Source organism: Podarcis bocagei (assembly GCF_964188305.1).
Source record: "Podarcis bocagei genome assembly, chromosome: 9".
Classification (NCBI taxonomy): Eukaryota; Metazoa; Chordata; class Lepidosauria; order Squamata; family Lacertidae; genus Podarcis; species Podarcis bocagei.
Window position 1 is genome coordinate 21703996 of NC_138134.1, and position 26314 is coordinate 21730309.

General features: G+C 42.7%; 1 protein-coding gene and 1 long non-coding RNA gene across 9 annotated transcripts in view; one reads left to right on the forward strand and one right to left on the reverse strand.

The window, feature by feature from the left end:
• Positions 1–1141, reverse strand: part of LOC308595214 — a 28936-nt gene extending 27795 nt beyond the window's left edge. The window contains exon 1 of the long non-coding RNA XR_014011925.1: positions 995–1141. This is a non-coding gene — a long non-coding RNA (uncharacterized lncRNA). The remainder of the gene's footprint in view (positions 1–994) is intronic.
• APBB2 (amyloid beta precursor protein binding family B member 2) overlaps positions 1–26314 on the forward strand; it is a 108549-nt gene that overhangs the window by 37792 nt on the left and 44443 nt on the right. For 6 of the 8 annotated variants that reach the window (XM_081208841.1, XM_081208835.1, XM_081208837.1 and 3 more), the window contains 6 exons: positions 3716–3921; positions 9154–9216; positions 9643–9728; positions 10730–10790; positions 23057–23203; positions 24566–24693. In XM_081208841.1, coding sequence (XP_081064967.1) covers positions 3716–3921; positions 9154–9216; positions 9643–9728; positions 10730–10790; positions 23057–23203; positions 24566–24693 — 691 coding nt within the window. The remainder of the gene's footprint in view (positions 1–3715; positions 3922–9153; positions 9217–9642; positions 9729–10729; positions 10791–23056; positions 23204–24565; positions 24694–26314) is intronic. The other 2 variants (XM_081208838.1, XM_081208839.1) reach the window with 1 other exon arrangement.

A 26314-nucleotide genomic window follows, 5' to 3' on the forward strand; every position in this document is an offset into this window, starting at 1 on the left:
TGCCCTGTGGTTCTAAATACTGTTATGTTGAAACAAGAAAAATATTGCAACAGAAACAGTATTTAGAACCATAGGGCAAACATGACGCTTGGACCACATTCTGTCATCTTTCATGATGATGATTTAAGACTGGGTTGGAGAGCCTATGGCCCTCAAGATTATGTTGGATTCCATTTCCAGGCAGCCTTGGGAAGCACCATCAATGGTCAAGGATGATGGAAGCTGAAGTCCAGCAATATCTGGGCTCCAATTTGTCATCCAAGGACTGCATGTGGCCCTCAAGGCATTTTTGGCAGCCCATGGCAACATTTGACCACGTACACACAACCCCACATAAGCGAGATGCTGGGCTTTGGGAAGGAGGAATGAGAGCTCTGGCAGAGTCCTCCCTCCTCGTTCCCAAAGCCTATTTAGTGCTTTCCCAGCTTTGGGAAGGAGATGGGAGGCCTCCAAGACCCTGCCAGAGCCTTGTGCCCCCTTCCCAAAGCCTGGCTCCTCACTTAACTGGCTTTGGGAAGGCAGAGTGAGGGTGGGAGGCAACAAATTTTGGCCTCACTCACTCCTTTGTTCAATAATGCAGTCTGTGGCCCATTGTGGCCCACTTGGTATGAAATGTTGGACCACTCTGATCTGGAAGGATATAGGTCCCCAGGTAAAGTAAGCAGAGTTTGTCTTTCTATTGCAAACTTCCTTTTCAAGTTGTTCATTCAAAATTTCAGACGTCAACATGCATGTCTGGCTAAAATTCACGGGAAAGGGTCATAAAACAAGTAGTTGTTCAATGCTTGGGGTTACCTTTTCAGCATTCCCAACAGCAATCCCAAAAGGTGGATGGGGAGGGGAGATGGAAGGTGGAGGAATAGCCATGTGCAAAACACTGCAGGTTTGTGCCAGCCAGGCCAGGATGTTGGGAAAGGGCTTCTAACCAGACAGTTTCACCACTCCTGTTGGGTCCTGTGAGAGGGAAATGTGTTATAGCAGCTCCAGGACTTACATAGTTTTCTTGCTGATCTGGGGGTGGGTGGATTGAGAGGAGGAGAATTTGGATCCCACATGTCCAAGATCTTCATTGATCTTCCTCTGGCATGCTCCTTCACTTGCACCATTGGGGCACAGCTGATGGAAGGGTGAGTGCTGTAAGTACAGTCGTACCTTGGAAGTCAAACGGAATCCGTTCCGGAAGTCTGTTGAACTTCCAAAACTTTCGAAAATCAAAGCACTGCTTCTGATTGGCTGCAGGAAGTTCCTGCAGCCAATCAGAAGCCCAGTCAGACGTTCGGCTTCCATAACAGTTTGAAAACCTGAACAGTCACTTCTGGGTTTGTGACGTTCGGGAGCCAAATTTTTTGGGAACTAAGCTGTTCGATTTCCAAGGTACGACTGTATGACAAAAAGGCATCCCAGGGTGGATCTCCTGCACCTTTGGAATAGAGATCTGGCTCCCCAGCTGTCCTCCCAGGGGCCATGGGATTGCAGCCTAAATAAATACATTTTGTTAATAACTGTAATACTGTTTTGCTATTACCAAGTGTGTTGTTATGAAAAAAATAAGAACAAACTCGGTGCTAATAATTGGGTCGTTGGTTCCACATCTCAATATTAATTAAGATGGAGACTTTCATAGGCTACACTTGTAGAAAGCCACTCACCTGGTAGCCTATGGTAAATAATAATCACCTCCGGGCAACCAGGCTGTGAAACCAGTCGGATGCTGGCTCTGTCCTGAAGACCTAAGTAAACCAGACTTGGTTTTCAGAGAAAAGGGAGGAACTAGCCTGAAGGCAGAATCATCAGGCTCATTCTGACTTGTGTGAATCTGATGTTCATGGCCAACAAGATATAGTGAATTCTTATTGTTTATGACTTCCCTGGCCTTCCCATAAACATCTTTGTTCACTTGCAAGCTGCTATTTGGAGCAAAACTGACAGTATATGAATTCTGGGATGCTTTACATAGTCTTTCTAGCAAGTGAGGCAAAATTCTTTCTCATTAAAGAACAACATTTTCAAGGAAACCCTGGATAATACAACACTTCAGTGCTCAGAAGGCCTTCGTTCAGTTTAGCAATTGAGGATTTCTGTGACTTATGGAAATAATGGGTCCATGAAAAGTTTATCCTAATTCAGAAAGGGCCTTTATATTTCTGTCCTTTTCATTCAGAAGGCTTGCAGATTATGTTGTCTTTTGATATACAGCAATCTATAGCTGCCTGAATTAATAGAAAGATATTATTTCTCAGTGTGATTCCTATAAACATTTTCCCCCTCTATGTATAATAATAATTATAGTTTATATCCAATTAAGTCCTACTCAGAGTAGATCCATTGAAATTAGTTGACTTGTCCATTGAGTATGATTAATGCTGGATATCACCCAGTATATTTGTAATTAGTCTCAGAATCAACTAGAGCAGAATGAAGTGCTACACACTTTAATAAGCAGACATATAATGTTTATAGTACAAAATAGCCTTCTTGTATTTAAAAGAAAATTATTCAGAGAATTGGACACAAGCCTTAAAATTCTATTTAATAAATTTCTTTTTAATTTGGTGAGGCTCCTCACTTAAAATATTCTCTTGTCTTAATTGCAGATGTTTCTGTAATCAACTTGCAGTGTGTATTCTTTTGCTTGTTTAGTTATATTGTCCTTATTGAAGATCTTACTGAAATCTGTTTTGCTTTTTTGTTTCCAAGTCAAAACACTGCTGGAGGCTTCAAAACTTCAAAGACATTCATATTTGGTTCTCTAACTTTTACGGCATACTATGCTGTAGTCATGAATAATTACATGTAATTTTCCTTTCATCTTTTGTTGGTTGGTTGGTTTGGAAGAAGTCTCTCATTGTGAGCAGCATTGTACATTTTTGCCTTTGTGTACATACCATGATTTGAATTCCAGCTACTACCACCAAAGGCCTTTTCCTGCAAAAGGTACTGCATCTGCAGTACTATACTGTATTAAGGGGAGGAATGTTTCACAGCAAACAATCGAGGGTGCTTGGAAACTGGCTTGTTTCCAGAAACAATTTTCCCATTTCACCTTTTAAAACAGACAGTGTGTGTATAGAATAATTAAAACCTTTCATTCTCGGCAGATCTTCATTGTTGGTTTAGGATTATGAAGCACATCTGAAAGCTATGTACAACGTAATAAGGAGCCTTGCAAGTCACGTGGCAGAATCGCAATCAGTACACAAAAGTTAGCGTGATTCTGGCAGCCTTAATGCCAATAATAGGTTATTATTCAAGTTACTGCATGACCCGACATGTTCTGAGTATTAGAAAATAATCTTCAGTAAAAAATCAAATCAAATGGTTAAGTGTGTTAGTCATTACAAAAGATTCTGGCTTCTTTGCTGACTCCTTTGTCTGTTTGTAGGTCCATTATACCTGAATATCCCTGGAATACAGGAAGCTGCCTTATGCCAAATCAGATCATTGGTCTATCTAGCTCAGCATTGTCTACACCAAGCGTGGACAACCATGTTTTTGTCCCGGGCCACATATGCTCGGGGATAATCGTTTGGGGGCCCCATGCCAGTGACTGCTGTCTTCTTGTCTTCAGAAGCAAAATTGTGTCTTACAGATACCTTTTTCTTTAACCTTGCTTCACCGATGACAGAACTGTCGTGTTTCTGCAACACTTGATTTGGGCGGGGTTTGAACCTGTTCCACATGTTAACAGTGTTTTGGGTTTTTTTGTTTCCTGCAGATATATGGAGCGATCACTCATTTCAGACAGATCCTGACTTGCCTCCAGGCTGGAAAAAGATCAGTGACATAGCGGGAGTCTATTATTGGCACATACCGACAGGAACAACCCAATGGGAACGTCCCATATCCATACCATCAGAACTTCAAGGCTCAAGAAAAGGCTCCCTTAGTTCGATCACACCATCTCCCACTCCAGAAACAGAGGTAACGTTTGTTTGTCCGCTTTGAGTCATAGCGGTCAACCGTCCCTTATTTGGCAGGAAACTCCCTTATCCCAGCGCCGTGTCCCGCTGCTGTCCCTTATTGATGATGTCCCTTAAATTTCCCGGGTTTCAAAGGAAGCAGCTCCCCTCCTTGCAACCCTCCCTGCCAGCCAGGTAGGAGGGAGGCTCCAACTGTGTTGATTGGCTGCCCGCCCCGCCCCCCTCCGGCCTCTGCCCCCGGGAGCCCCTCCCCACCGGGACTGGCAGGAGCCTAGGACTCTTCCGCCGCCAACCTCCTCGCAGCCGCTGAACTGAGCTTCTCTGCCTGGGGCCTGCCCGCCGCTTCTCCCGCTAGGCCGTACTGCGGCTGCGCCGCCGAAGGACCTGGATGAGATGGGCAGCCTGGCGCGGCCTATGAATTGCTGAGGAGCCTTGAGAGGAGAGCGAGGGCAACCATAGAGAAAGCAGTTCAGAGAGAGGAGGTGGAGATGTGGGCAGGTGTTCCAAGGGCTAACCATAGAGGGGGAAAGCGGAGGAAGGACCACAAGCGCTTCTCCCATAGATTTGTAGTGGTAGACTAGCATAGATGGTCTGATCTGCGGGTTTACTTTGGGCGCTATTCCCCCCCCCCTTACTCCCGCCCCGCCTGATGGAACTGAGAGCTGCAGATGGAGCACGAGAGAAAAGATACAGAACTGCAGCAGCATCTTCATAGCTTGGACTTTGTTTTGCACAAAAAGTGGTTGCTGCTTGTAGTATTTAATTGCAGTGTTTCATCAGCTGGTGTCTTGAGCAGCAACCTCTGGAAACGAAGGGCTAAAAACTGGCGCTGCTCTCCAAAATTATCTGGTCCCTTTTAACTTCATATTTCAGCTGGTTGACTAAAATCCCTTATTTTGGCTGCTGATCCCTTATTTTCGAGGCTGCTGGTCCCTTATTTTCAAATCTGTAAGTTGACAGCTATGCTTTGAGTCTGTGGATAGGTGGGGAACCATTTTAAACAGGTTAACTTTTTTAAAAAAAAGACTTTTGATACAACAGAAACCAAGAATATTAGCATATCTTTCCTCTTGCTTCATGCAAACTAGTGGCTGCAGCAGCCGTGCCAGTTAGTTGCTTTAATCCTGCATGGGATTGCCACTTCTCTATATTACTGCTACGTGCAACAACAAATGGAGGAGTGTTGCAATCCACATGAATTAGAGCCAAACTAAATGGTGGATCAGCTGGTCCACATTCACACTTGTCTTGAGTTCAGCGGCACATCAAAAAGAAAAGTAGAACTTGTTAGGCCTGCAGAGAAGCCCCTGAAGAGAAACACCGGAAGCAAGAAGAAGCCCTAATAATCTCACAAAACTGTTCCTCCAGAGCCATGCTTCATACTACATAGGTAGCATTGAGTTTAAGGACTTGTCATACCAGTATAAGTGGACCTGATGGGTTGGGAAGTGGTAGAAGTGATCTAGGTTGCCAAGAGGATCAGAGCAGCCATTCATTGTCATTGCACACAGGAGAACCTGTGCGTTGGCGAAGCGGTTTGTAGTGACAACTGCACAACAAATGAAAAGTTGTAGGTATCAACCCTTATAGTCTTTGAGAGAAGCTACGAACTCCCCGCCCCCAATCCCCAAGTGTCCTTCCCCGCAAAGCATTAAAAAGTGGTCTGTCTTTTTCAGCTCAGTTGTAAGAGTTGTGCAATGAATATCTGCTAGGAAAAGTTCAATTGCAGATCTAGATCTCTAGTGTGTAGACCCCAGAATTGTTGCTTTTGTCTCAAATACAGTTTTTAAGTTACTGCCCCTTTCGTTTAACACGTGGGTGGGGGCTCTCAGTACATTAACCTCATTAATCTGAACTTTTGATTTTTTTTCGTATGCCATGTTAAAGAGCAGAAACTGCCGTTCTTTTCAGATCTGCTTTAAATGTTAGTGCAAAACTTGTTACTAGTAGAAGGAAATGGCCCAAAAAGCAGGCAGTAAAACACCTAATTGGGCAATATGACACCACAGACCACTCTGAATAAGATGTCCTGGCAGTAGCAATTGTTTGAACCTGGCAAGTAAAGCATAGGGAGGAATCTTTTGTGTTTCAGCTGGTTCTCCTTACATCCTCTAGAGTAAAAAATGTTTGTCCCTCAGCTAGGGGAAATGAAAACCCCAAACACACACAATAGGTATCATCCATAACACATTATATTCCTCCTTTATATTTATGTATTTATTATTTAGATTTATATCCTGCCTCTCCACACATTAATATACGTAGCTTGATGGTTTGCCTAGACTCATCAGAGAATATTCTTATTTCCTTTGGCCTTGAGCTCAACCTAAGAATCACATTATTTTCTTTGTGCGTAGAATGTGCTGTGCTGTGGTTTTAGAAAAATTAATTTGTTATATATAAATTGCAAAGAAATGCTTTGAATCAAAATTGAGTTGGTGTTTCCCAATCCACCATGGAAAAATTGTTGGACAGTTTGTGTGTGGATACTGTTAAGTAAAAGGCAGGAGGGTGAGGTAGACTGCCTCAAGTGACAGATTGTGGAGTAGTTTTGAAAGGGCAACAGATTGTCACATACTAAGTTCATTATTATATTTTTACCACCATAGTGGGACATCACTTGGTTTTTCTGCCTTTGGCACCAGGATGTCTTGGGTCACCTCAGATAGAAATATTTAGAATAAAGAATTTCAGATGAGTTCCAATTTACCCTCCATTAAAAAATATTTTCTTCATATTTACTATTCAGCCCCTGTTAGAAGCATCTGGTATTGATATACTTAGTCTGAGATGAAGATGTTTGAACCTTTTAGCTATCTCAGAAACATGCTTGGGAATGTTTTATAACTGAGCAATTTGTCATTTTGCTTATTATTAGATATAGTCTGTCTTCTATTATTTTCCTTCTGTGCCTTTTCATATGAAGTCTTGCTTTAAAAAGTAGTAATCTGGCCTGAGTGGAAAGCAATTCATTTTTTTTCCCAGTGTAATAATAATGTTATTATTTATACCCTGGCCATCTGGCTGGGTTTCCCCAGCAACTCTAAAAACATGATAAAACATCAAACATGATAAAACATCAACCATTAAAAACTTCTCTAAACTTCAGATGTCTTCTGAAAGTCAGGTGGTTGTTTATTTCCTTGACATCTGATGGGAGGGCGTTCCACAGGGCAGGCGCCACTACCAAGAAGGCCCTCTGCCTGGTTCCCTGTAACCTCACTTCTCACAGTGAGGGAACCGCCAGAAGACCCTCGGAGCTGGACCTCGTGTCCGGGCTGAATGATGGGGGTGGAGACGCTCCTTCAAGTATACTTGGCCAAAGCTTTTTAGGGTTAAAAGATCAGCACCAACACTTTGAATTATGCTTGGAAACATACTGGGAGCCAATGTAGTTCTTTCAGGACTGATGTTATATGGTCTCGGCAGCCACTCCCAGTCACCAGTCTAGCTGCCGCATTCTGGAGTAGTTTTAGTTTCCAGATCACCTTCAAAGGTAGCCCCACGTAGAATGCATTGCAGTAGTCCAAACTGTAGATAACTAGATCATGCATCACTCTGGTGAGACAGTCTGCAGGCAGGAAGGGGTTCAGCAGGTTTGGGAAGGCTCCCTCACAGAGGGAAGCATTCACCACCCCGCAGAGCCCATCGCATTTATGAGCCCGGATGGGCAAGGGTCAAGGAGAAAGGTGGTCTGTTTCACTTGCCCAAACAGCCTGTCCACATCCTCGGAGGTAACAGATTGTGAGAAGATTTTAAACAAGAAAACTGAATATAGCATTCTGTGCTGTTGTGTGACTTGGGTCCCATCTGCACTATACTTTTAAAACAGTGTCATACCTCATTAAACAGTCATGGCTTCCCGCAAAGAATCATGGGAATCTTAGTTCATTAAGAGTGCTGAGAGTTGTTAGGAGACCCCTATTGCTATCACAGAACTACAATTCTTAGAGTGGTTTCTCAATCCGTCCCTCTTCCCAGCAGATACTGCATTAAATAGGCCTATGATCTGAGCCAGCAGGACTCTTAATACAGTGGTACCTTGGTTTGCAACCACTTTGGATTACAACCACATCAAACCCAGAAGTGTGTGTCCCTTTTTTTGGATTAAAACCCATTATTATTATTATTATTATTATTATTATTATTATTATTATTATTACAATCCATTTTTGGGGGAGGCCCCTTGGGTTACAACCTGTTTTGGTTTACAACCGGACCTCCGGAACGGATCATGGTTGTAAACCAAGGTACCACTGTACTGTATTTTCTTGCGAAGTCGTGGTGATTTTCATTGCAACAAGAAGCCTGTCTGTATTTCTTATTCCATTGTTCATTTTCCCTCCCTCTCCTTTTTATGTTTCCACTAACATTTTATATTGTCTGTTCTAGCAGTTTGAAAATACTAACTGATCAAACACTGGGAGATGGAAATAGTTTTCTTTCCTTTTCTTTTTAATTGATATTTCAGAGTAGGCCAAGACAATCTGGTCAAGCTCCACAATTTGCTTCTTTTCATTCAAATATCCCAATGATAATGCACGCACATTGTGTGTTGTGTCTGTCTCTAATTCGTATGAACTTTCCCTTGTCCCAGTTACTTGTCTTGGTAAGTAATGTTAGAAGTGGTCCTCACTTCTACTACTTCCAAATACGTCTGTACTCAGGGCCGGCTCAACAATAAGAGACAAACAATAAGAGGCCAATAATTCAGGGGCACCTTCTTCAGTTAAGTAAATGCCTTTGAGAGGGACCCAGCCTACAGGTGCACAGGAGCAGTTTAGCAGCTCTCCAACCAGGAGAGAATAATTTCTGTGTTCCAGGGAATTGGAGAATCGATCTCTGCTGGTCACTGAAGGGAGAGGCACAGTTTGTAAAGGAGGTTAGGGCATATAAAGCTAAAAACGATAAAATAACATCCCAACCAGCTATTACTTAATGTGCTATTATAATGAGGCAGAAGTGCAAATTTGGGGTGGGAAATTTTAATTTTTAATTTGCTTGTTCAGCATCAAACGTTGAGCCAGCCCAGATTCTACAGCAAATTGAATGATTTGAAACTTGAGGTGACCTGTTCCCTAACCCAACCTGCAAATATCAATGCTAACAACAGTGTTTTTGTGTTCCCCCTCCCTTTTCTTCCTTTCTTCCCTCCCTCCCTCTCTCCCTCCTTTCTTTCTTTTATTTTTTTTTATCAATGTGCTTCTTCCTGTGTGAATAATTATATATCTAGAAACAGCCATGGAGTGATTTTGCTGTACTGAATGGGGGAAAGATTAATAGTGACATTTGGAAGGCAAGTATATTGTCAGATTTTAGAACACTTTAATGCTTTTTTAACCTTTTAAAAAAATCATTTTGCATGGCCATGGCTGTATTTATTGTATTTATCCTCCCAAAAATATCACTCATGACATCCGACCAGCCAGAGAGAACAGGAATTTTGGTCTAGCTCCTTAACTTGCTACCTCATTCTGATATTTTTCACGCACAACGCATTTGTTCAACTCAGCAGGGCAGATCTTCACCCATAACAGAATCATGCCTGCGCCTAACAAACTGTAGTGTTCAAAATATGTGCATGCCTTTATATACATATATATATATTCGCTAAAAACACGGTGCTGCTGCTTTGCAGGAAGAATATTCTTTAAAAATAAAAGCAAATCCATAGAAGAAATGCCTCGCATCCTGTATAACCAGCTGTTTTCCCCTCCTGCAGGATCTCCATGCAGCCACAGTAAATCCAGACCCCAGTTTGAAAGAGTTTGAAGGAGCAACATTGCGCTATGCCTCTTTGAAGCTCAGGTATGAACAGTTTATCTGTTAATCATATTTACTCCTCAGTCCTAGATGCATTTGCTCTGACATAGGTCTCATTGATTTTTAAGGAATTTTCCTTGAAGTAAACGTGTTTTGGATTGCAGCTGTAGATTACTGTTCTCTTTTTTTTGTAATCCTATTGAAATAACTGGAAAACAGAGCTGGCCAGGCAGAGGGCCTTCTCAGTAGTGGCGCCCGCCCTGTGGAACGCCCTCCCATCAGATGTCAAGGAAATAAACAACTATCTGACTTTTAGAAGACATCTGAAGGCAGCCCTGTTTAGGGAAGTTTTTAATGTTTGAAGCTTTATCATGTTTTTAATATTCTGTTGGGAGCCACCCGGAGTGGCTGGGGCAACCCAGCCAGATGGGCGGGGTATAAATAATACATCATTATTCATTATATTTTTAAGTCTGGTGTCCACATGCTTTAGCTCCAGGGTTGCCAACATGGTGCCAGAGTGCCCATTAGTTCCTCCTACGGCACCCGTGAAAGGTGCCCCTTAAACATGCCCACCTTTATTTAAGACACTTATATGCCGCTTATTCACATTTCTATAACACAAATAGTCTTTAAGCTTTGGAAAAGTCTGGAAGGAACCACATTAACTTTTAATATATTTCTGGGCTGGTGCTAAAGCCCTATAAAGCCTGGATATGGAGTAACTGAAATAGTGCCTTCTTCACTATACGCAATGACATACGACAAGTCAAGACATACGACCCTCCAAATGTTGTGGGATTCCCAACTCTGATCAGCTCTAGCCAGCACAGATGACAGCTAAGGATGATGGGAGTTGTAGTCCATTAGGATCTGAAGGGCATCTCCAGGCCCTCCTCAAAATCCTGGAGCCTACTATTCTCTGTTCATGTGAATTCAGCCAACGTTTGACAGGTGTCCGCCACTCATCATGCTAAAATATTGTCTTTGAGTTGTCCATTCTATTTGGCCCTAACCCTAACAGTAGCATTTCCTCCCCTCAACAGAAATGCCCCACAATGTGATGAAGATGATTCCTGTAGCATCAACAGTGATCCAGAAGCCAAGGTCAGTAAGCAAAATAACATATTGGTGTTTTTTTAAAAAAAGTCACTGATCTAGATGGACAAATAAATGCAGCGGTCATATTTCAGTTTTAAGACCTGATACCCATAGACAGCATTTTGCAAACTAAAAGCATTGCAAATGGAATTATGAACTAGTTTAGCGAATGGGGGGTGGGTTATAGGTTTGCTTTGTGTATTTTTTTTAATCTTATATTTTGTTGTTGTTACTGCCCTGGGATCTGCAGATGGAGGGCGGTATACAAATCTAATAAAAAATAAAAATATTCTGCTGAATTGAGAAAAATATTGAAAGCATAACATCAGTGTGACATCTAAAATTTCACAAACCAAATACAGTAATTAATTGCAAAGAGCCCTATGTACATTAGGACATATCTAAGGAATCCCACCTGCTTCTGCTAAGGGTGGTTCTTGCTCTCCCATGTGCAGTGGGGCTTTTCTGCACCCCATTCCTACTGCAGCCCCACCTGAAGCCAAACTGCTCCTAAAGTTAATTGGGATGCTCCATACAGGGAATTGGACTTCTCTCCTTGCAGTTTGTCAATTCTCAGTTGTGGTGTGTGAGAGAGAGCAGCTTGGGTGGGGATGCATTGGGAGCGGGGCAGAAAAGTCCCAGTGTGCACTATGTGTTTACTGCCTTTGCTCCTTTAGCTCCTACCAGCTTATTTATTTATTTATTTATTTATTTATTTATTTATTTATTTGGGTAGTACTTAGGGACGTGGGTGGCACTGTGGGTTAAACCACAGAGCCTAGGACTTTCCGATCAGAAGATCGGCGGTTTGAATCCCCGCAGTGGGGTGAGCTCCCGTTGCTCGGTCCCTGCTCCTGCCCACCTAGCAGTTCAAAAGCACGTCAAAGCGCAAGTAGATAAATAGGTAGCGCTCTGGCGGGAAGGTAAACGGCGTTTCCGTGCGCTGCTCTGGTTCTCCAGAAGCGGCTTAGTCATGCTGGTCACATGAACCAGAAGCTGTATGCCGGCTCCCTTGGCCAATAAAGCGAGATGAGCGCCGCAACCCCAGAGTTGGTCACGACTGGACCTAATGGTCAGGGGTCCCTTTACCTAGGGTAGTACTTGCAGGACATATTTGGGAGAAGAAACAGCTTAAGGACCCTGCACAAATCTGGAGTTGAGTCCCTAAGGCCTCGTACATCTCTTTCTGGCAACTCCATATTGTTCTGCTTTGCTTTGATGTACATCAGCGAGGCCAAGAGGGGGCTTCTTGTCAGGGCAGCCCAGGACCCTCCCTACACACTGCCTAAGCTTGTGCCCCATAGCGGTCACTTGGGTGCTACTAAAAGAGCAAGACCAACACAGGAGGCAGAGGTTATGAGTTACCAGTCTCTGCAGCCACAGCAGGTGCTGTGATTCTCCAGCTGTTTGACTTCACCCCTGGAGGCACACTCCATTGTCTTTCGTACTTCAAGGTAAAGGGACCCCTGACCATTAGGCCCAGTCGCGGATGATTCTGGGGTCATGGCGCTCATCTCGCTCTATAGGCTGAGGGAGCCGGCGTACAGCTTCCGGGTCATGTGGCCAGCATGACTAAGCCGCTTCTGGCGAACCAGAGCAGCACATGGAAACGCCGTTTACCTTCCCGCCAGAGAAGTATTTCTCGTTTACCTTCCCGCCAGAGAAGTATTTCTCTACTTGCACTTTGATGTGCTTTCAAATTGCTAGGTTGGCAGGAGCAGGGACCGAGCAACGGGAGCTCACCCCGTCGCAGGGATTCGAACCACCGACCTTCTGATCAGCAAGCCCTAGGCTCTGTGTCCCCTTTTGTACTTAGGGTATTTCTAATGTTATGGGCTGGCAATTCCATGGCTCTTCACAGCTCTCCGAGCTCGTTTTGCGTATTGTTCCTTCCTCCCCTCTAATAAAACTGACTCTGAGGTTAAGATGGCCACAGGTCAGCCAGCCATCTCCGGACCTCTGCAGATCTTAATTGATTTTAACTTGTTCGCCTGGAGGTGAACTGGAGGAGGGGTCGATACAAGGGAGCCCAGATGTGAGCCTTGGCCTGCCCAACTTTGAGGGCCCAATGGGATACTCCCCACAGCAGCTGGTCACGCCTGCCACAGGGGATTTTCTAAAAGCCAAAGACTCTGAGGTTAACCCAGAGGAAAGGTTTCTAGTTTGGACCTATAGAAAAGGGGTGAGCCAGCTTACCCAGGGGAACACCTTGTGCTCTTATTGTTGGCTTCTGCCATTCTAACCACAGGGCTGACTTCAACTGATCTAGCAGCATGGGCAGATAAGGGGTGGGTGGGGTGAGGAAGTTCTAGTTAATGTAGGAATTTTAGAGAAAGTGCATTTTTATTTTTATTTTGCAAATGGGTGTTGCTGCCACCTTGTGGACATCTTCACAGAATACAAAGACTGTTTTACTTTTGAAAAGATCACTGTGCAACCTTGCATGAATATTGATGCAAAAGAAGAAGATGAAGAAATTTAGAACAGGATATAGCTAATTAAATGTTACCCACATTGCTGTAGGATTTGGATTTTAAATCTGATGCAATCCTGTACACGTATACCTGGGAGGTGGGGGGGGGGGGATTGGAAAGACGAAATCCAAACAGCATCTCTGTCAGATTCAATTTTGGGAGCAGTTTGAGCTTGACATGGGCTGCCAGAGTTAATACATTTCAGATCTGTGCTTTGGACTGATTCCACATTGGTGGTGGCATTTTGAACAATATGTGCATTATTTTGTTGTATGTTTTCTGTCCTAACGGAATATATAGCCATGTTGTCTCTATTGGCTCCCAAGGCAAACTAAACATAGCTGACTCCAAGACCACAAATGCGGACCTCGCCAAATCCATAGAAGTTACCAGTGTATAACATCAAATATTTTGCCAACCTCTCTGCTTGGACTTGCCCATTGCTGTAGCGTAGCGACATGCAAAACAATTCAAAGTAAATATATGCTTTGGATGCCACCCAAAGCTTCTGTCGTGTGGTGTCTTAATTTTTAGGGAGATTGTTAACACCAGAGTTAGGCTTTCCAGACAACGTTTTGAAGGGAAAAGACACAGAAAACATACGGAGTGGGTTCATAGTGCTGTTTTACAATTGAACATACAATCTTATTAGTGAATTTGTGCATTTGTTGAAGAAGTGTATCAGTACTGCGACACCTTAAGGATAAATGGTGCCAACAAGCTTTCCTAATCCAGAACTCACTTTTTCAGATGCAGATTCCTCTTTAGGTATTGATATTCTTTCATCTTACTCGGCCTATTTATTACCAAATTGGATTGGATCTTTGCAATGTGCCATACTTTAGTGATCTGTTGTTTCATTTTAGAGACTTCAGTTTTGGGGTGTTGTTGTTTTGCAGTTTTTATTTGGGCTTCTGTCCGAAATGTTAAATTCTAACCGCTTCATCTTATAAGTCCAATGATAACAACAAAAGGATACAATGACTTTGTACACTGTCATTAGTTATTGGTTTTTAAAAATCTGAATCCAATAAGACTTCATTATTTGGTTGGATGGACCATAACGTGTGGAAAAACTCTATTAGATTGCTAACATGTATGAATATTATCTCCATATATTTTATCCAATTTATGCTGGGTCAGATACTAATTGTAGAGTGTTTTACAGTGGTTGTGCCCACCTGCCTACATGTATTTATGTAAATTATTTGTGATCCAACAGGGAGAAATCCACTATTTGTTAATCTTTGCCTGGCAACTAGGAGGAGATTGTCACTCACTAAAAAAAGTCCATATTTACCGTTCGTGGTGCCATAAAATATCTAGCAGTCGGTGTGTGGCAGCTGTGAAAAAGGCAAATTCCATGATAGGGATCATTAGCAAAGGAACTGAAAGTAAAAGACAGAATTAGTAAACATTTTGGCTGAAACATGCATTGTTATAAGTATAAGGTAATTAATGTGGATTTAATACACATCTTTTAGAGTTGTAAAAAACACACACACATATTTGGACAGAAGTATTGACTATTATACAAACAAATACAGGCAACATTAGGAAGGTGGAGGTAAGGTTTATGTTGGTGCATTTTGTGACCTTGTTGTTGACAGTTTGCTGTCTATATGAAATATTGCTGGACCAGTTTGCTAGTAACATCAATAACAGGTTTGAGTGTTGAAGAGTTTAGGCTGCAGTGTGAGTTGTAATGCTGTATTTAAATTAGCCCTCTGTCTTAAAACATGATTTGGGAAATCTGATATCCCAGTGGCTGATTCTGTGAAGGTCTGTAGCTAGTGGTTTTTATTTTTAAAATCTCTTTTTGAAATAAAAATGTTTGTAAATATGAGACATGCTTTTAAATTTAAAACATGCAGCAAATGCATAGCCTTTTGAAATGTTATATTTAAGAGATCTGTGTGCTTCAATTAACCCATCTTAATAAGTATGTCTGCTGTTATGCTCTTTTGGACTTGGCTCAGGGCCTGCACGGGGTTTTTTTTAAAGCCAGCAACAATAAAATGCCACTTCAGATATCATTCAACCTACAAAACACCTTCATGAAGAGCAGAAAGGAATAGGGGATGTTTCAAAGTCCTTAGAGCATCGCAGTTAAAATGAAGAGGGAATATTAAATATTTAACTGCAAGTAGATGCACGCTATTCATGAAAACAAGTTTTTGTTTCTGTTTTAATAATACCTGCAGTACCACTAGAGATTTGGCCCTCTGTGCCATAGCTTCTTTGATTCTGCCTTCCCTTTCATTGTGCAGATGTTTTCTAAACATCTGCTTTGATTCTGTATGGTGGAGGTAATAATAATAATAATAATAATGTTAATTTGTGAACAGAGTCTTCAGTGGAAATGGTGAAATAGGAATAAAATAAAATAAAATATGTTTGGACCTTTTAGATTAAGTGATTTGGAATTTTAATGAGATAAAAGAGTCCGAGGACTTCTCGAAGGTGAGAGGTCCATTTAAATCTGGTCCAATCAAGTAAATGAATATCTTTTTGGTTCTCCACAGAAGTAAATGATCGCCTCTTCCATTCCCGCTCCCCTTTTGCATGTGCAATCTGTTTGACATTTTCTAGTTTTTAATCTCTATATCAGTGCCAGGGGAAGCTGTTCGAAATATTGCTCAGTCTAGCTGGTGTATACGGTTTCATGCAGTGGGGAAATTGCTTAATCTTCTGCTCCCAGATTGAGGAGTCCTCTAGATTGTGATGCCTGAGTAGTTAATTTTCTGACCTAAATGCAGCTCCTCAGATACATCTGTTCAGCGTTCTGTAATGAAAGGACTTCTTAAATAATGTAATGGCTTGCGTAGAGTGTACATATAAGGAACCACCCTTTTCTATGTGAAATAAGAGGGGCGTTTTTCTAAAATATATAGTATTTAGTTGCAAATGGGAGATCAGGAGCTACCAAGGGTTTTCCAGAGCAGTGGTTGCATGGTAAGGGATGAAAAAATGTGTAGATAGCACGTTGTTTATGTAACAGTAGTAACAAATACTTCCCATTTATGTAGTTCTTCAGAGTGTTCAAAGCATTTTACAAAATTGTAGTCCTTCCAACGCCTATAGGTTATCGATGCTGTCCCCATATTATGTAGGACAGCTTCAATAACCTATATTGGTGGTTGGCTGCTAAGGCTGAGAATGTATTGCTTGCCTAAGGTCCCCTTATAAATTCACGGCAGGTTCAGAGGCGAGATTTGAATTTGTGACTTTGTGGCTCACAGCTGTGGGAAGAAATGCACATCATGACAGACATTTCACAGTAAATAACATCACTCGATCTTTTTCTTCCAACTAAATACAGTGGTACCTCGGGTTAAGAACTTAATTCGTTCTGGAGGTCCGTTCTTAACCTGAAACTGTTCTTAATATGAGGTACCACTTTAGCTAATGGGGCCTCCCACTGCCGCTGTGTGATTTCTGTTCTCATCCTGAAGCAGAGTTCTTGACCCGAGGTGCTATTTCTGGGTTAGCGGAACTTGTTCAGTCTTATTAGTTTTTGCCCCCAAGCTCAAAGCTATCTGGGCAAATGAAAACTAATATTTCTGTTTGGTAGAACTGAATGCAGGATGCTTTACCAGGTAGATAAATAAACATTACCAAGAAATCAAGGGCTTATATCTATATTACATTACATGGTGCCTAGGGAACAACTTGCACCTTAATATCAGCAAGACAAAGGAGATGGTGTTGGACTTTCGGAGGAAGAGAGGAGAACTAGCTCCTCTGTACATCAGGGAGGGCTGTGTGGAGAGAGTCTCTTCCTTTAAATTCCTATGAGTTTATCTCAGTGAAGACCTTACTTGGAAAATAAATACAACCCAGGTGGTTAAGAAAGCCCAACAGAGACTCCATCTCCTCAGAGTCTTGCGGAAGAACAATGTCAATCAACATCTGATGATCTCCTTCTACCGGTCAACAATACTGCATCACGGTGTGGTACGCTGGTTTGACATCATCTAATAGCAAGTGCCTACAGAGGGTGGTGAATACAGCGCAAGATATTATGGGCTGTCCCGTGAATCTACTGGATGAAATAGCAGAAGAACGTTGCCTCAGGAGAGTGAGGAAAATTCTCAGGGATGATTCACACCCTGGCCGGCACTTTCTTGATCTCCTGCCCTCAGGCAGAAGATATAGAAGCATGATTAGTCGCACCAACAGGATAAGGAACAGCTTCTATCTGTGGTCTGTTAGGCTGCTGAATGAAAAGATAACAACAGGGCAACTGACTTTCGGGTTTGGTTTGTGTGTGTCAGTAAACGAGGGGAATTAAGACTAAGAGAGCTGAGTGGGGGGTGCTCGTGTAATCTCACAGTATACAAGTTGTACAAGTGACAATAAAGTATTTCAATCTATTTCAATTTCAAATAAACATTACCAAGAAATCTAGGGCTTATATCTATATTGCATTGCAGTAATGGTAATGGAAAAAGAAGTTTTGGGAGCGATCATGTGAACCACCCTTATGCCACAGGTAGATGTGTTTTTGATTGCCATTGCCTAACTGCTTGATCCCAAGGGTCTCCCTTCCTGCCATTGGCTGAGCTGCTTGACTCCTAAAGAAGCAAAGCGCGCCTCCCCCCCAATGCCTAGGAAAGGAAGGTTGCAGGTGGCCAGTTAAAAAAGTGAAGAACCTCACACAGTGATTTGAAAAAAAATTGGCCAGATTATCAGCTTCAGGGGTCTATTTTAAATTTAAAATGGAACACTTTAAAGATGTAAAGCTAAAACACTAACCTTCAGTTTAGCAGTCCTGGGAATTCCCTAGGCTTGCTAACCATCTGTCTTCAGGTATTCTAGCTCTGAAAATCTTTAGAGGTTTCCTTTCCTTGCATTCCAGCCCCCCACCCCATGGCAGATATATATATAGATATAAATATAAATATAGATAGATATAGATATATAGATATATTGCAAAGCTATGCGATGTGGGCAGGCATCTATAGCAGAACTCCAGCTAAAATCACTCAAGGTCCCTGCAGGATTGCTGAATTCATAGTGCATCCTAGATACTGGCAACAGTATAGCTTGTTAGTCACAGGGGGGCAGCAGTAGTGAAGAATTCAGAATATGCTCCGTATTTTACATGATTCACGACAGTCGTGCAAAATGGATAGATATTTATTATTCTGTAGAAGTCTGAGAACCAAATAGCTCAATCCTATGATGCTCAAGGAAATTGGGGGGGGGGGGTTCCCAGTATTTTACAGCTCTGTTTATTAATGTTATTTTTATTTATTTATTAACATTCATATACCACCTTCTCTCCCAAGGTGCTCAAGGTTCTGCTCCCCATTTAGCCTCACCACAACCCTGTGAGTAGGTTAGGCTGAGAGAGAGTGACGGGCCCAAGGTCTCCCAGTGAGCTTCATGACCGAACGGGGATTTGAACCCGTGTCTCCCAGGTCCTAGTCCAACACTCTTAACTGTTACGGCACACTGGCTTCTGAATGCATAGTTAGGGATGCTTCTGGTAATACTGACAATGCACAGAGTGTTTACATTTTAAAATACATTGTTTGTGGATCTTGCTGGTACAGTGGTACCTCGGGTTAAGTACTTAATTCGTTCTGGAGGTCCGTTCTTAACCTGAAACTGTTCTTAACCTGAAGCACCACTTTAGCTAATGGGGCCTCCTGCTGCCGCCGCGCCACCAGAGCACGATTTCTGTTCTCATCCTGAAGCAAAGTTCTTAACCTGAAGCACTATTTCTGGGTTAGCAGAGTCTGTAACCTGAAGCGTATGTAACCTGAAGCGTATGTAACCTGAGGTACCACTGTATGACGCTGCAAACCAGACGCTGCAAGCCGCCTCACTGACTACAAAAATAGTTACAATATTAATTAGGAATAAATATAATTGTTATCAGCGTGCTGACCTCTTAAGGGCGTAATTCACATCTTCACCGGGCTGTGTGGAAGCAGCTGCCACCGGCAGTGACAGTGTAGGCATCTCAGCTGGGCAAATCTGCAGTCATGCCTTGTTGCTAACATATCGCAGCAGTGAAGCACCACTAAGATTCCTACAACCAACACACCTTCCTGTCAGGAGCTGGGGGCGGGATAGCAGACGCTTCCCTCCACGAATAAACACAAGGTAACTGCATTGCCAGTCTTTCCTCCAGAGCACAGTAACCAAAATTAATACCAACAATTTGTGAAAATAATGGTTCCAGAAGTAAAAAACAAAACCGACCACGCTTCAGAGTGTTGCAAATATTTGTCGTGACAACCAATGACATTCTCTGTGCTGATTCTCGGCTTCCCACCGTTATCTGATTGACCCATATGCTTGCAAGGAAATCATAGGTGGTGCTGTCAGGCACCTTTAGCACATGGAAAATTATTTCCATATTCTGTCCTCTGCTTCTTATTCCAGCGCACCATTAGCAGATGGGATTGCAGGAGGCGCCTAAAGGAACAAGCTTTCTGCATTATTCCTAATGGCTTCTGCATGTCAGATGATTTGCTCATTGTCCTCCAAATATTTATTTTTATTACTCCACCACTGAGCCAGCTTTCTATTGCAGCGAGAGTATCTGAGCATTGCAGTTTACACCGATATGGGCACCTTTGCCCTCATCTCCTCACACCAAAAAGCCGGACAAACGAAACATATTGTAAGCAATAACATGTATAAAGGTAAAGGTAAAGGGACCCCTGACCATTAGGTCCAGTCGTGACAGACTCTGGGGTTACGGCGCTCATCTCGCTTTATTGGCCGAGGGAGCCGACGTACAGCTTCCGGGTCATGTGGCCAGCATGACTAAGCTGCTTCTGGCGAACCAGAGCAGCACACGGAAACACCGTTTACCTTCCCGCCGGAGTGGTACCTATTTATCTACTTGCACTTTGACGTGCTTTCGAACTGCTAGGTTGGCAGGAGCAGAGACCAAGCAACAGGAGCTCACCCCGTCGCAGGGATTCGAACTGCCGACCTTCTGATCGGCAAGTCCTAGGCGCTGTGGTTTAACCCACAGCACCACCCGCGTCCCTTAATAACGTGTATACTATCATTAAGGGGGGGGAATAACAGTGAATGGCCTTTTAGGCTTCCTCCACGTGAATAGGAGTTCACTTTTTGAATAAAAATAATTATATTTCACAGGGTGGGGACATCAGAATTTTAGAGATGCTTAGGTGGGGCTTGGCCAAAAAAAGGTTGGGAAGCATTGGTTTAAAGCTTTCAAAAGACAACTTCAATCCAGTTGAATGCTGCCTAATGGAAGCAGCTACTCTCTCTACCTTGATGGGTTTTAAAAATTTATTTGAGAGCTGAAGGTAAGGAAGGAGTTATAACCATCTGTCAGTGTGGTGTAGTGGTTAAGAGCGGTAGTCTTGTAATCTGGGGAACCAGGTTCGTGTCTCTGCTCCTCCACCTGCAGCTGCTGGGTGACCTTGGGCTAGTCACACTTCTTTGAAGTCTCTCAGCCCCACTCACCTCACAGAGTGTTTGTTGTGGGGGAGGAAGGGAAAGGAGAATGTTAGGCACTTTGAGACTCCTTAGGGTAGTGATAAGGCAGGATATCAAATCCAAACTCCTCCTCCTCCGAGAGAGAGAATGGAGTGCACCACCAGGAGTGAAGTTAAACCGCTGCAGAATCGCGGCGCCTGCTGTGGCTGCAGAGACTTGTAACCAGTCTCCTGTGTTGTTTTTGCTGTGTTGGCACCACCGAAGTGAACTCCCCGGGGCGCAAGCCTAGGCAGTGGGCATGGAAGTCCTGGGCTGCCCAGATGATAAGACTCCGCTCTTGGCCTCGCTGGTGTGGTCCAAAGGAAAGCAAAGCAATAAGTTTGACACCAGTTTAGCTGCAGGAGTTGCCGGAAGGAGATGTACATGGCCTTAGGGACGCCACTCCGGATTTGTGTAGGGTTTACTCCTTAGCCTCTTCCTCTCCCAAAGACGTCCCACAAGGCAGCAGAGGTTTAGGATCAAAGCTTTCCTTCTCCTACATGGGCTACTTTCCCAGGTTGACAATCCCCATTTGCCCCTAGGCAGTAGGGGCAAGAAAATAAGAGTGGGTTGAAAGGGTTTTGATTTCTTCGAAATACTTCTTTAAATTCTCCATATTTTCCTTTGTTCTCTCAGTCTATGCTCCACCACTACATGTATAATTTCTTGGAATTTTACAGTTTGAAGGAATAACCAGTTTTGTCATAAACCACATATGATTTTTCTGTTTTTGCTGCAACAGCCTATTAAGAGTCCTTAAAGACCAAATGATTTATTTATTAGTCCCCAAAAGCTTATGATGTAATCAATAAATTTGTTAGTTGCCTACCTGCCACAAGACTCTTTATAGTAAGCCATAGTTACTAATAATATGCTCTAGCATTTTTCTCTCACTTGCCAAAGGAGCCATATGTCTTCAGTTTTCCCAAGCTGCAGTGACTGCATTAGTTCGGCTTCCTTCCGTTTTTATCATTTATAATCAACTGTCATGTGTTGTAAAAGATTGTGACAGGTGTCTCATATAAGTCCGGTTCTCTCAAATGCAATTTCATTTGCAATTTGTATTTCTTTGTCCGGCCGTCCTTGTAAAGTGTATTATAAAATGTTAGGTTTTCATATCGAAAGCAAGATTTGCAGTCCTGTGGTCCCTGGGTGGCTGTCTCGGGACCATAGGATTGTTTTAGATCACCCTCTCAGAGTTCTTTGGGAAAAGCAAAAGGCGGGTAGGGCAGAGGAGGAGAAGCATGATTCAAAATATTCTTAGCCTTAGGATAGAAAAACACCTCTTCTACTCTGCCAGGGTGAACTTGGCAAGGCAGTGGAAAAGATGGTTTTCCCACCTTTGTGTCTCTCTCCCTGAATGTACTGCTCATATGTTTCTTTAAAACACGGATGTGAGATCTCTCCCAATCAGCGTTAGGAACTGAGATATGAAAGCTAGGAGCTAAATATCACCTTAAACCTAGGTTATGGGCGCAACAACAGAATGTCTGGGCGTGTTTTTTATAACAAGAATACAAAGCTGAAAATGAATGAACAGCTAAAATACTAGCTGTTCACATGATCTAGTCCTTCCCCCACCCATCCTCTTAATATTCTTAAGAGAGTCTCTTAACCAGTCTTAAGAGAGTAGCTGGAAGTGGGGAGGCAGAAAAAGGTCCTCCTTTCCTTCCACTCTGCAGTTTTAATCTGAAATCTTCAGTGCAGTACTGGGGCCAGAACTCAGAAACTGCTCGCTCTAATGAAATTCCCTGTCGCAAAATATGCCTGGAACAATGAGAGTTCTGAACACTGCTCCCAATCCCAGATTGTCATTGCTATCTAAGGTGGGTAGGGCTTTTTGCTCTCCTGACACTGATTTCCCAGCAGTGTTAGAAACTCTGATATATAAGCTTCGCACCAAATGGCTTCCGAAATAAGGGTTACAGCCGCCAAAACGGAAGGCTTAGTTGTCATTTGGGGGCCAAACGGCTCAAAAGTTATATTTTTTTTGTTCCAGTGGTTCAGCAATAAAACTTGCTAGCACATTTGCAAAGCTAAGCAGAGTCCAGAATGGCTTCAAACTGATGGGGGGGGGGGGCGCGTGTTGAAATTCCTGCATTGCAAGGGGGGTTGGACTAGATGACCCTTAGGGTACCTTCCAGTTCTGCAATTCTATGATTCTACTCTCAACTTGCCTTGCTGAGCAAAAGATGACAACAGTATAAAGGCTTGACCGGCTGTCCTCAACATAAATGTGGTTTACGTAAAATAAAATATGACACAATCATGTGGAGGCCATTAAGACCTAAAAGGTTAACACTCCTTTTCATTATTCCTTTACAGTGCTTTGCGGTTCGTTCTTTGGGATGGGTAGAAATGGCAGAGGAAGATTTGGCTCCTGGGAAAAGCAGCGTTGCTGTGAACAATTGCATCCGACAGCTCTCTTACTGTAAAAACGATATACGGGACACGGTTGGCATTTGGGGAGAGGTAAGAAATCTCTCTGTCTTATCGTACTTCCCAGTTCTCTAGTGGCACCTGCTTTTTCTTCTTTTCTTTTTTTTGAATTGCATTCTTTATTATTTTATTCACATAATATACATTCTTTACAACAAACAACTCCAAAATAAACAGACAACTCCAAAATAAAATCATATGTAACAAAACCATAAGTCTCATCTTTTCATTTACGCTGATCTCCTCTCCAATACCTTTACTTGATATTTCTTGCTGCTTTCCTTATAGAATCTTTATGAAAATTTAAATCTCTTGAATCCTATACCAATCTTTAACAGTTTCAATTAATCCCCTCACCTCCCTTCCCTACAGCCCAATACTTCCCGCCACCTGTGTGCAGACTTCTTTACCTACTATAATTTTTGTTATTGTTGCGTTATTCACTTTATTTGTTATTCCATCCTTAATATATTATTATCCTATCTCCTTGTGCCTTTTAAACTTTTGCATATTGATTTTTAAGCTCCAGCAGCGACTTTTTTTCATGCATTTCCTTAACGCATTCCCACTCTTTATTAATTTTTTGATTAGAGTAGCCTCTAATTGATGCTGTTAATTTTGCCATCTCTGCAAATTAAGAAATTTGATTCTCCATTCTAATAATTCTGGTATTTTATCAGTGGCACCTGCTTTTTCCTGCACTTTCATATTTCGGCAAAAGCAGCCACTGTCGAGAAAGAACAAGGAAGTAAAACAGCTAGTTTGGAGCAATGACCTTGTTTGCTCTGGCAAGGAAAAAGAAGGTGTCATCAATGGCTCTTTCCTTGCCCAAAGTGCAGCACAAGTTAAGTGCTAGGAAAGGGCTCGTGGGTCATGTCCCCCTGTAATCAGAGGCCAGTATGGTTACAAGGGGGCTCAGTACCTGTGGTCTCTTGAGTTGAAAAGGTAATATGGGTGCTTCCCCTTTATAAAAACATAAGAATTACAAGCATCCCTTGTGGTCCAAGGGTGTAAGTTCACCCTTGCTGCTGACTTCAAGCTTGTTATCTAGAGATAAACTGCTTCTGAACTTGGAGGCTCCATAGCTCCTGCCAATTCCCCCCCCCCAATGATTTTGCCTAACTCTTTAAAGCCACCTGCATTAGCAGCCGTGGTCATAATTTATAAATAATGACCGCATTGCATAAGTGCTTCCTTTAACCCTCTGTTCTCATATTATATGGAAGGGTGGAAGAGACTTAAGTGGACGGAGGAAGGCTTAAACATCCCGCAAATGCCTTTCTTAGTAGCATCTTGCGTGGTGACGCAAAGCCACCTGAATTAGCATTACATAGGGGCAAACGCTTGTTTGAGTGAGTAAGAGATTATAGCTGTTTTTGCTCTCCTCTTGATTAGGGAAAGGACATGTATCTTATCCTGGAGAACGACATGCTAAATTTGGTTGACCCCATGGATCGCAGTATTCTTCATTCACAGCCCATCGTGAGCATCCGAGTCTGGGGTGTAGGCCGTGACAATGGCCGGTGAGTTTGGAATACATTTATTCTATGATGTTAAAATCTGCTTCTGTAGAATGCTTGCGTTCTAGATGGAACACAGCATCCTAGTAATAAATTTTGTCTTTTACCACTTCTATCATATAGTTCACAAAAAGGGTTTTTTTATTTTTTAACATCTTTACTGAAAGTTCAAAAAGTACTTAATTATATGTGCACTAAACATGGTGAGACGTAAATAAAAGAAAAAGAGAAACAGGACCCGTGTAGAAGGGAAAATAAAGAGGGGAGGGGGGGAACCTTGTATACTTTACAAGGTTGTTATTGTACTTCACCAGATCTTAACTTATTACAGTATTTGTAAGAATGGATTCCAAATATTATTGAATTTGTCCATGGCAAGTCTGCGTTTCTATGCAAGTTGTTCATATGTTGCGAGTTTGCAATAAGGCTTCTATCAGGGAACTGCCATCAGCTCAGAGGCGAGAGGTGGAAGGGCAGTTGTGTTACAGGGAGCCTCCGAAGATCTTGCGAAGCAGTTCTTCCTCTGGCGAGGAGGGAAGCCCCGCCTCCAGGGGGAAGGGGCTCAGGGATCAGAAAATGCTAGGAAGAGCCTCAACACCGAGCCTGAGCAAAGCGGAGGGGAGACAAGTCCCTCTTTGCCAACGCCCACTCTGCGCAGTAGGTTTGCGCGCAGAGAGGGGAGGAGAAGGATGGGGGAAACACGACTGTTATGCTGGGGAAGGTATAAGGACCACCCACTCCCAGATTCTGCTAGCGACTGAGCAGACATAGACTTGCGACGCTCTGCACTGTAAATACTTTGTACAGATAATAAAGCCTGGAAAAGACAGGTTGGACTCTTGCCTGTTTGCTTTCAAGCAACCACACCAGCCCATGACAGTTTCAATCCGATCGTAGAAAGGAGCGGCATTTTTATTTTTCCAATTCATCAGTATCAGTCTTTATGCTGTGGTAAGGGCACAGAGAGTTCACTCATATTGCCCTTTTGGATTTGATATCCCGCTTTATCACTACCCGAAGGAGTCTCAAAGCGGCTAACATTCTCCTTTCCCTTCCTCCCCCACAACAAACACTCTGTGAGGTGAGTGGGGCTGAGAGACTTCAGAGAAGTGTGACTAGCCCAAGGTCACCCAGCAGCTGCATGCGGAAGAGCGGAGACGCGAACCCGGTTCACCAGATTACGAGTCCACTGCTCTTAACCACTACACCATACTGGCTCTTTTGCCAGTTCCGTGTGCTCTTTTGTACAGTTCCATGTGCTGGGTATATAATTCAAGAGGATATTTTGCTCTGTAAATGTAAGGTTGTTCCATAGAGTTATGTTGATAGTTTCAGTTACTTTCTGCCAAAAATCTTTCAATATAGGACAACGAAAAAACATGATTTAGAGAATCCTATTGCATCTCCAACAGTTAGATACCAAAAAAGTTGTTTTTTTCCTGACGGTGACAATTCATCTTGTAATTTTTTTGGGTCGCATGTAGGTCTTTTTAAAAAACAACACACAATCAGAGATATACAGTCGTAACTCGGGTTAAGAATTCGTTCTGGAGGTCCTTTCTTAACCTGAAACTGTTCTTAACCTGAGGTACCACTTTAGGTAATGGGGCCTCCCGCTGCTGCC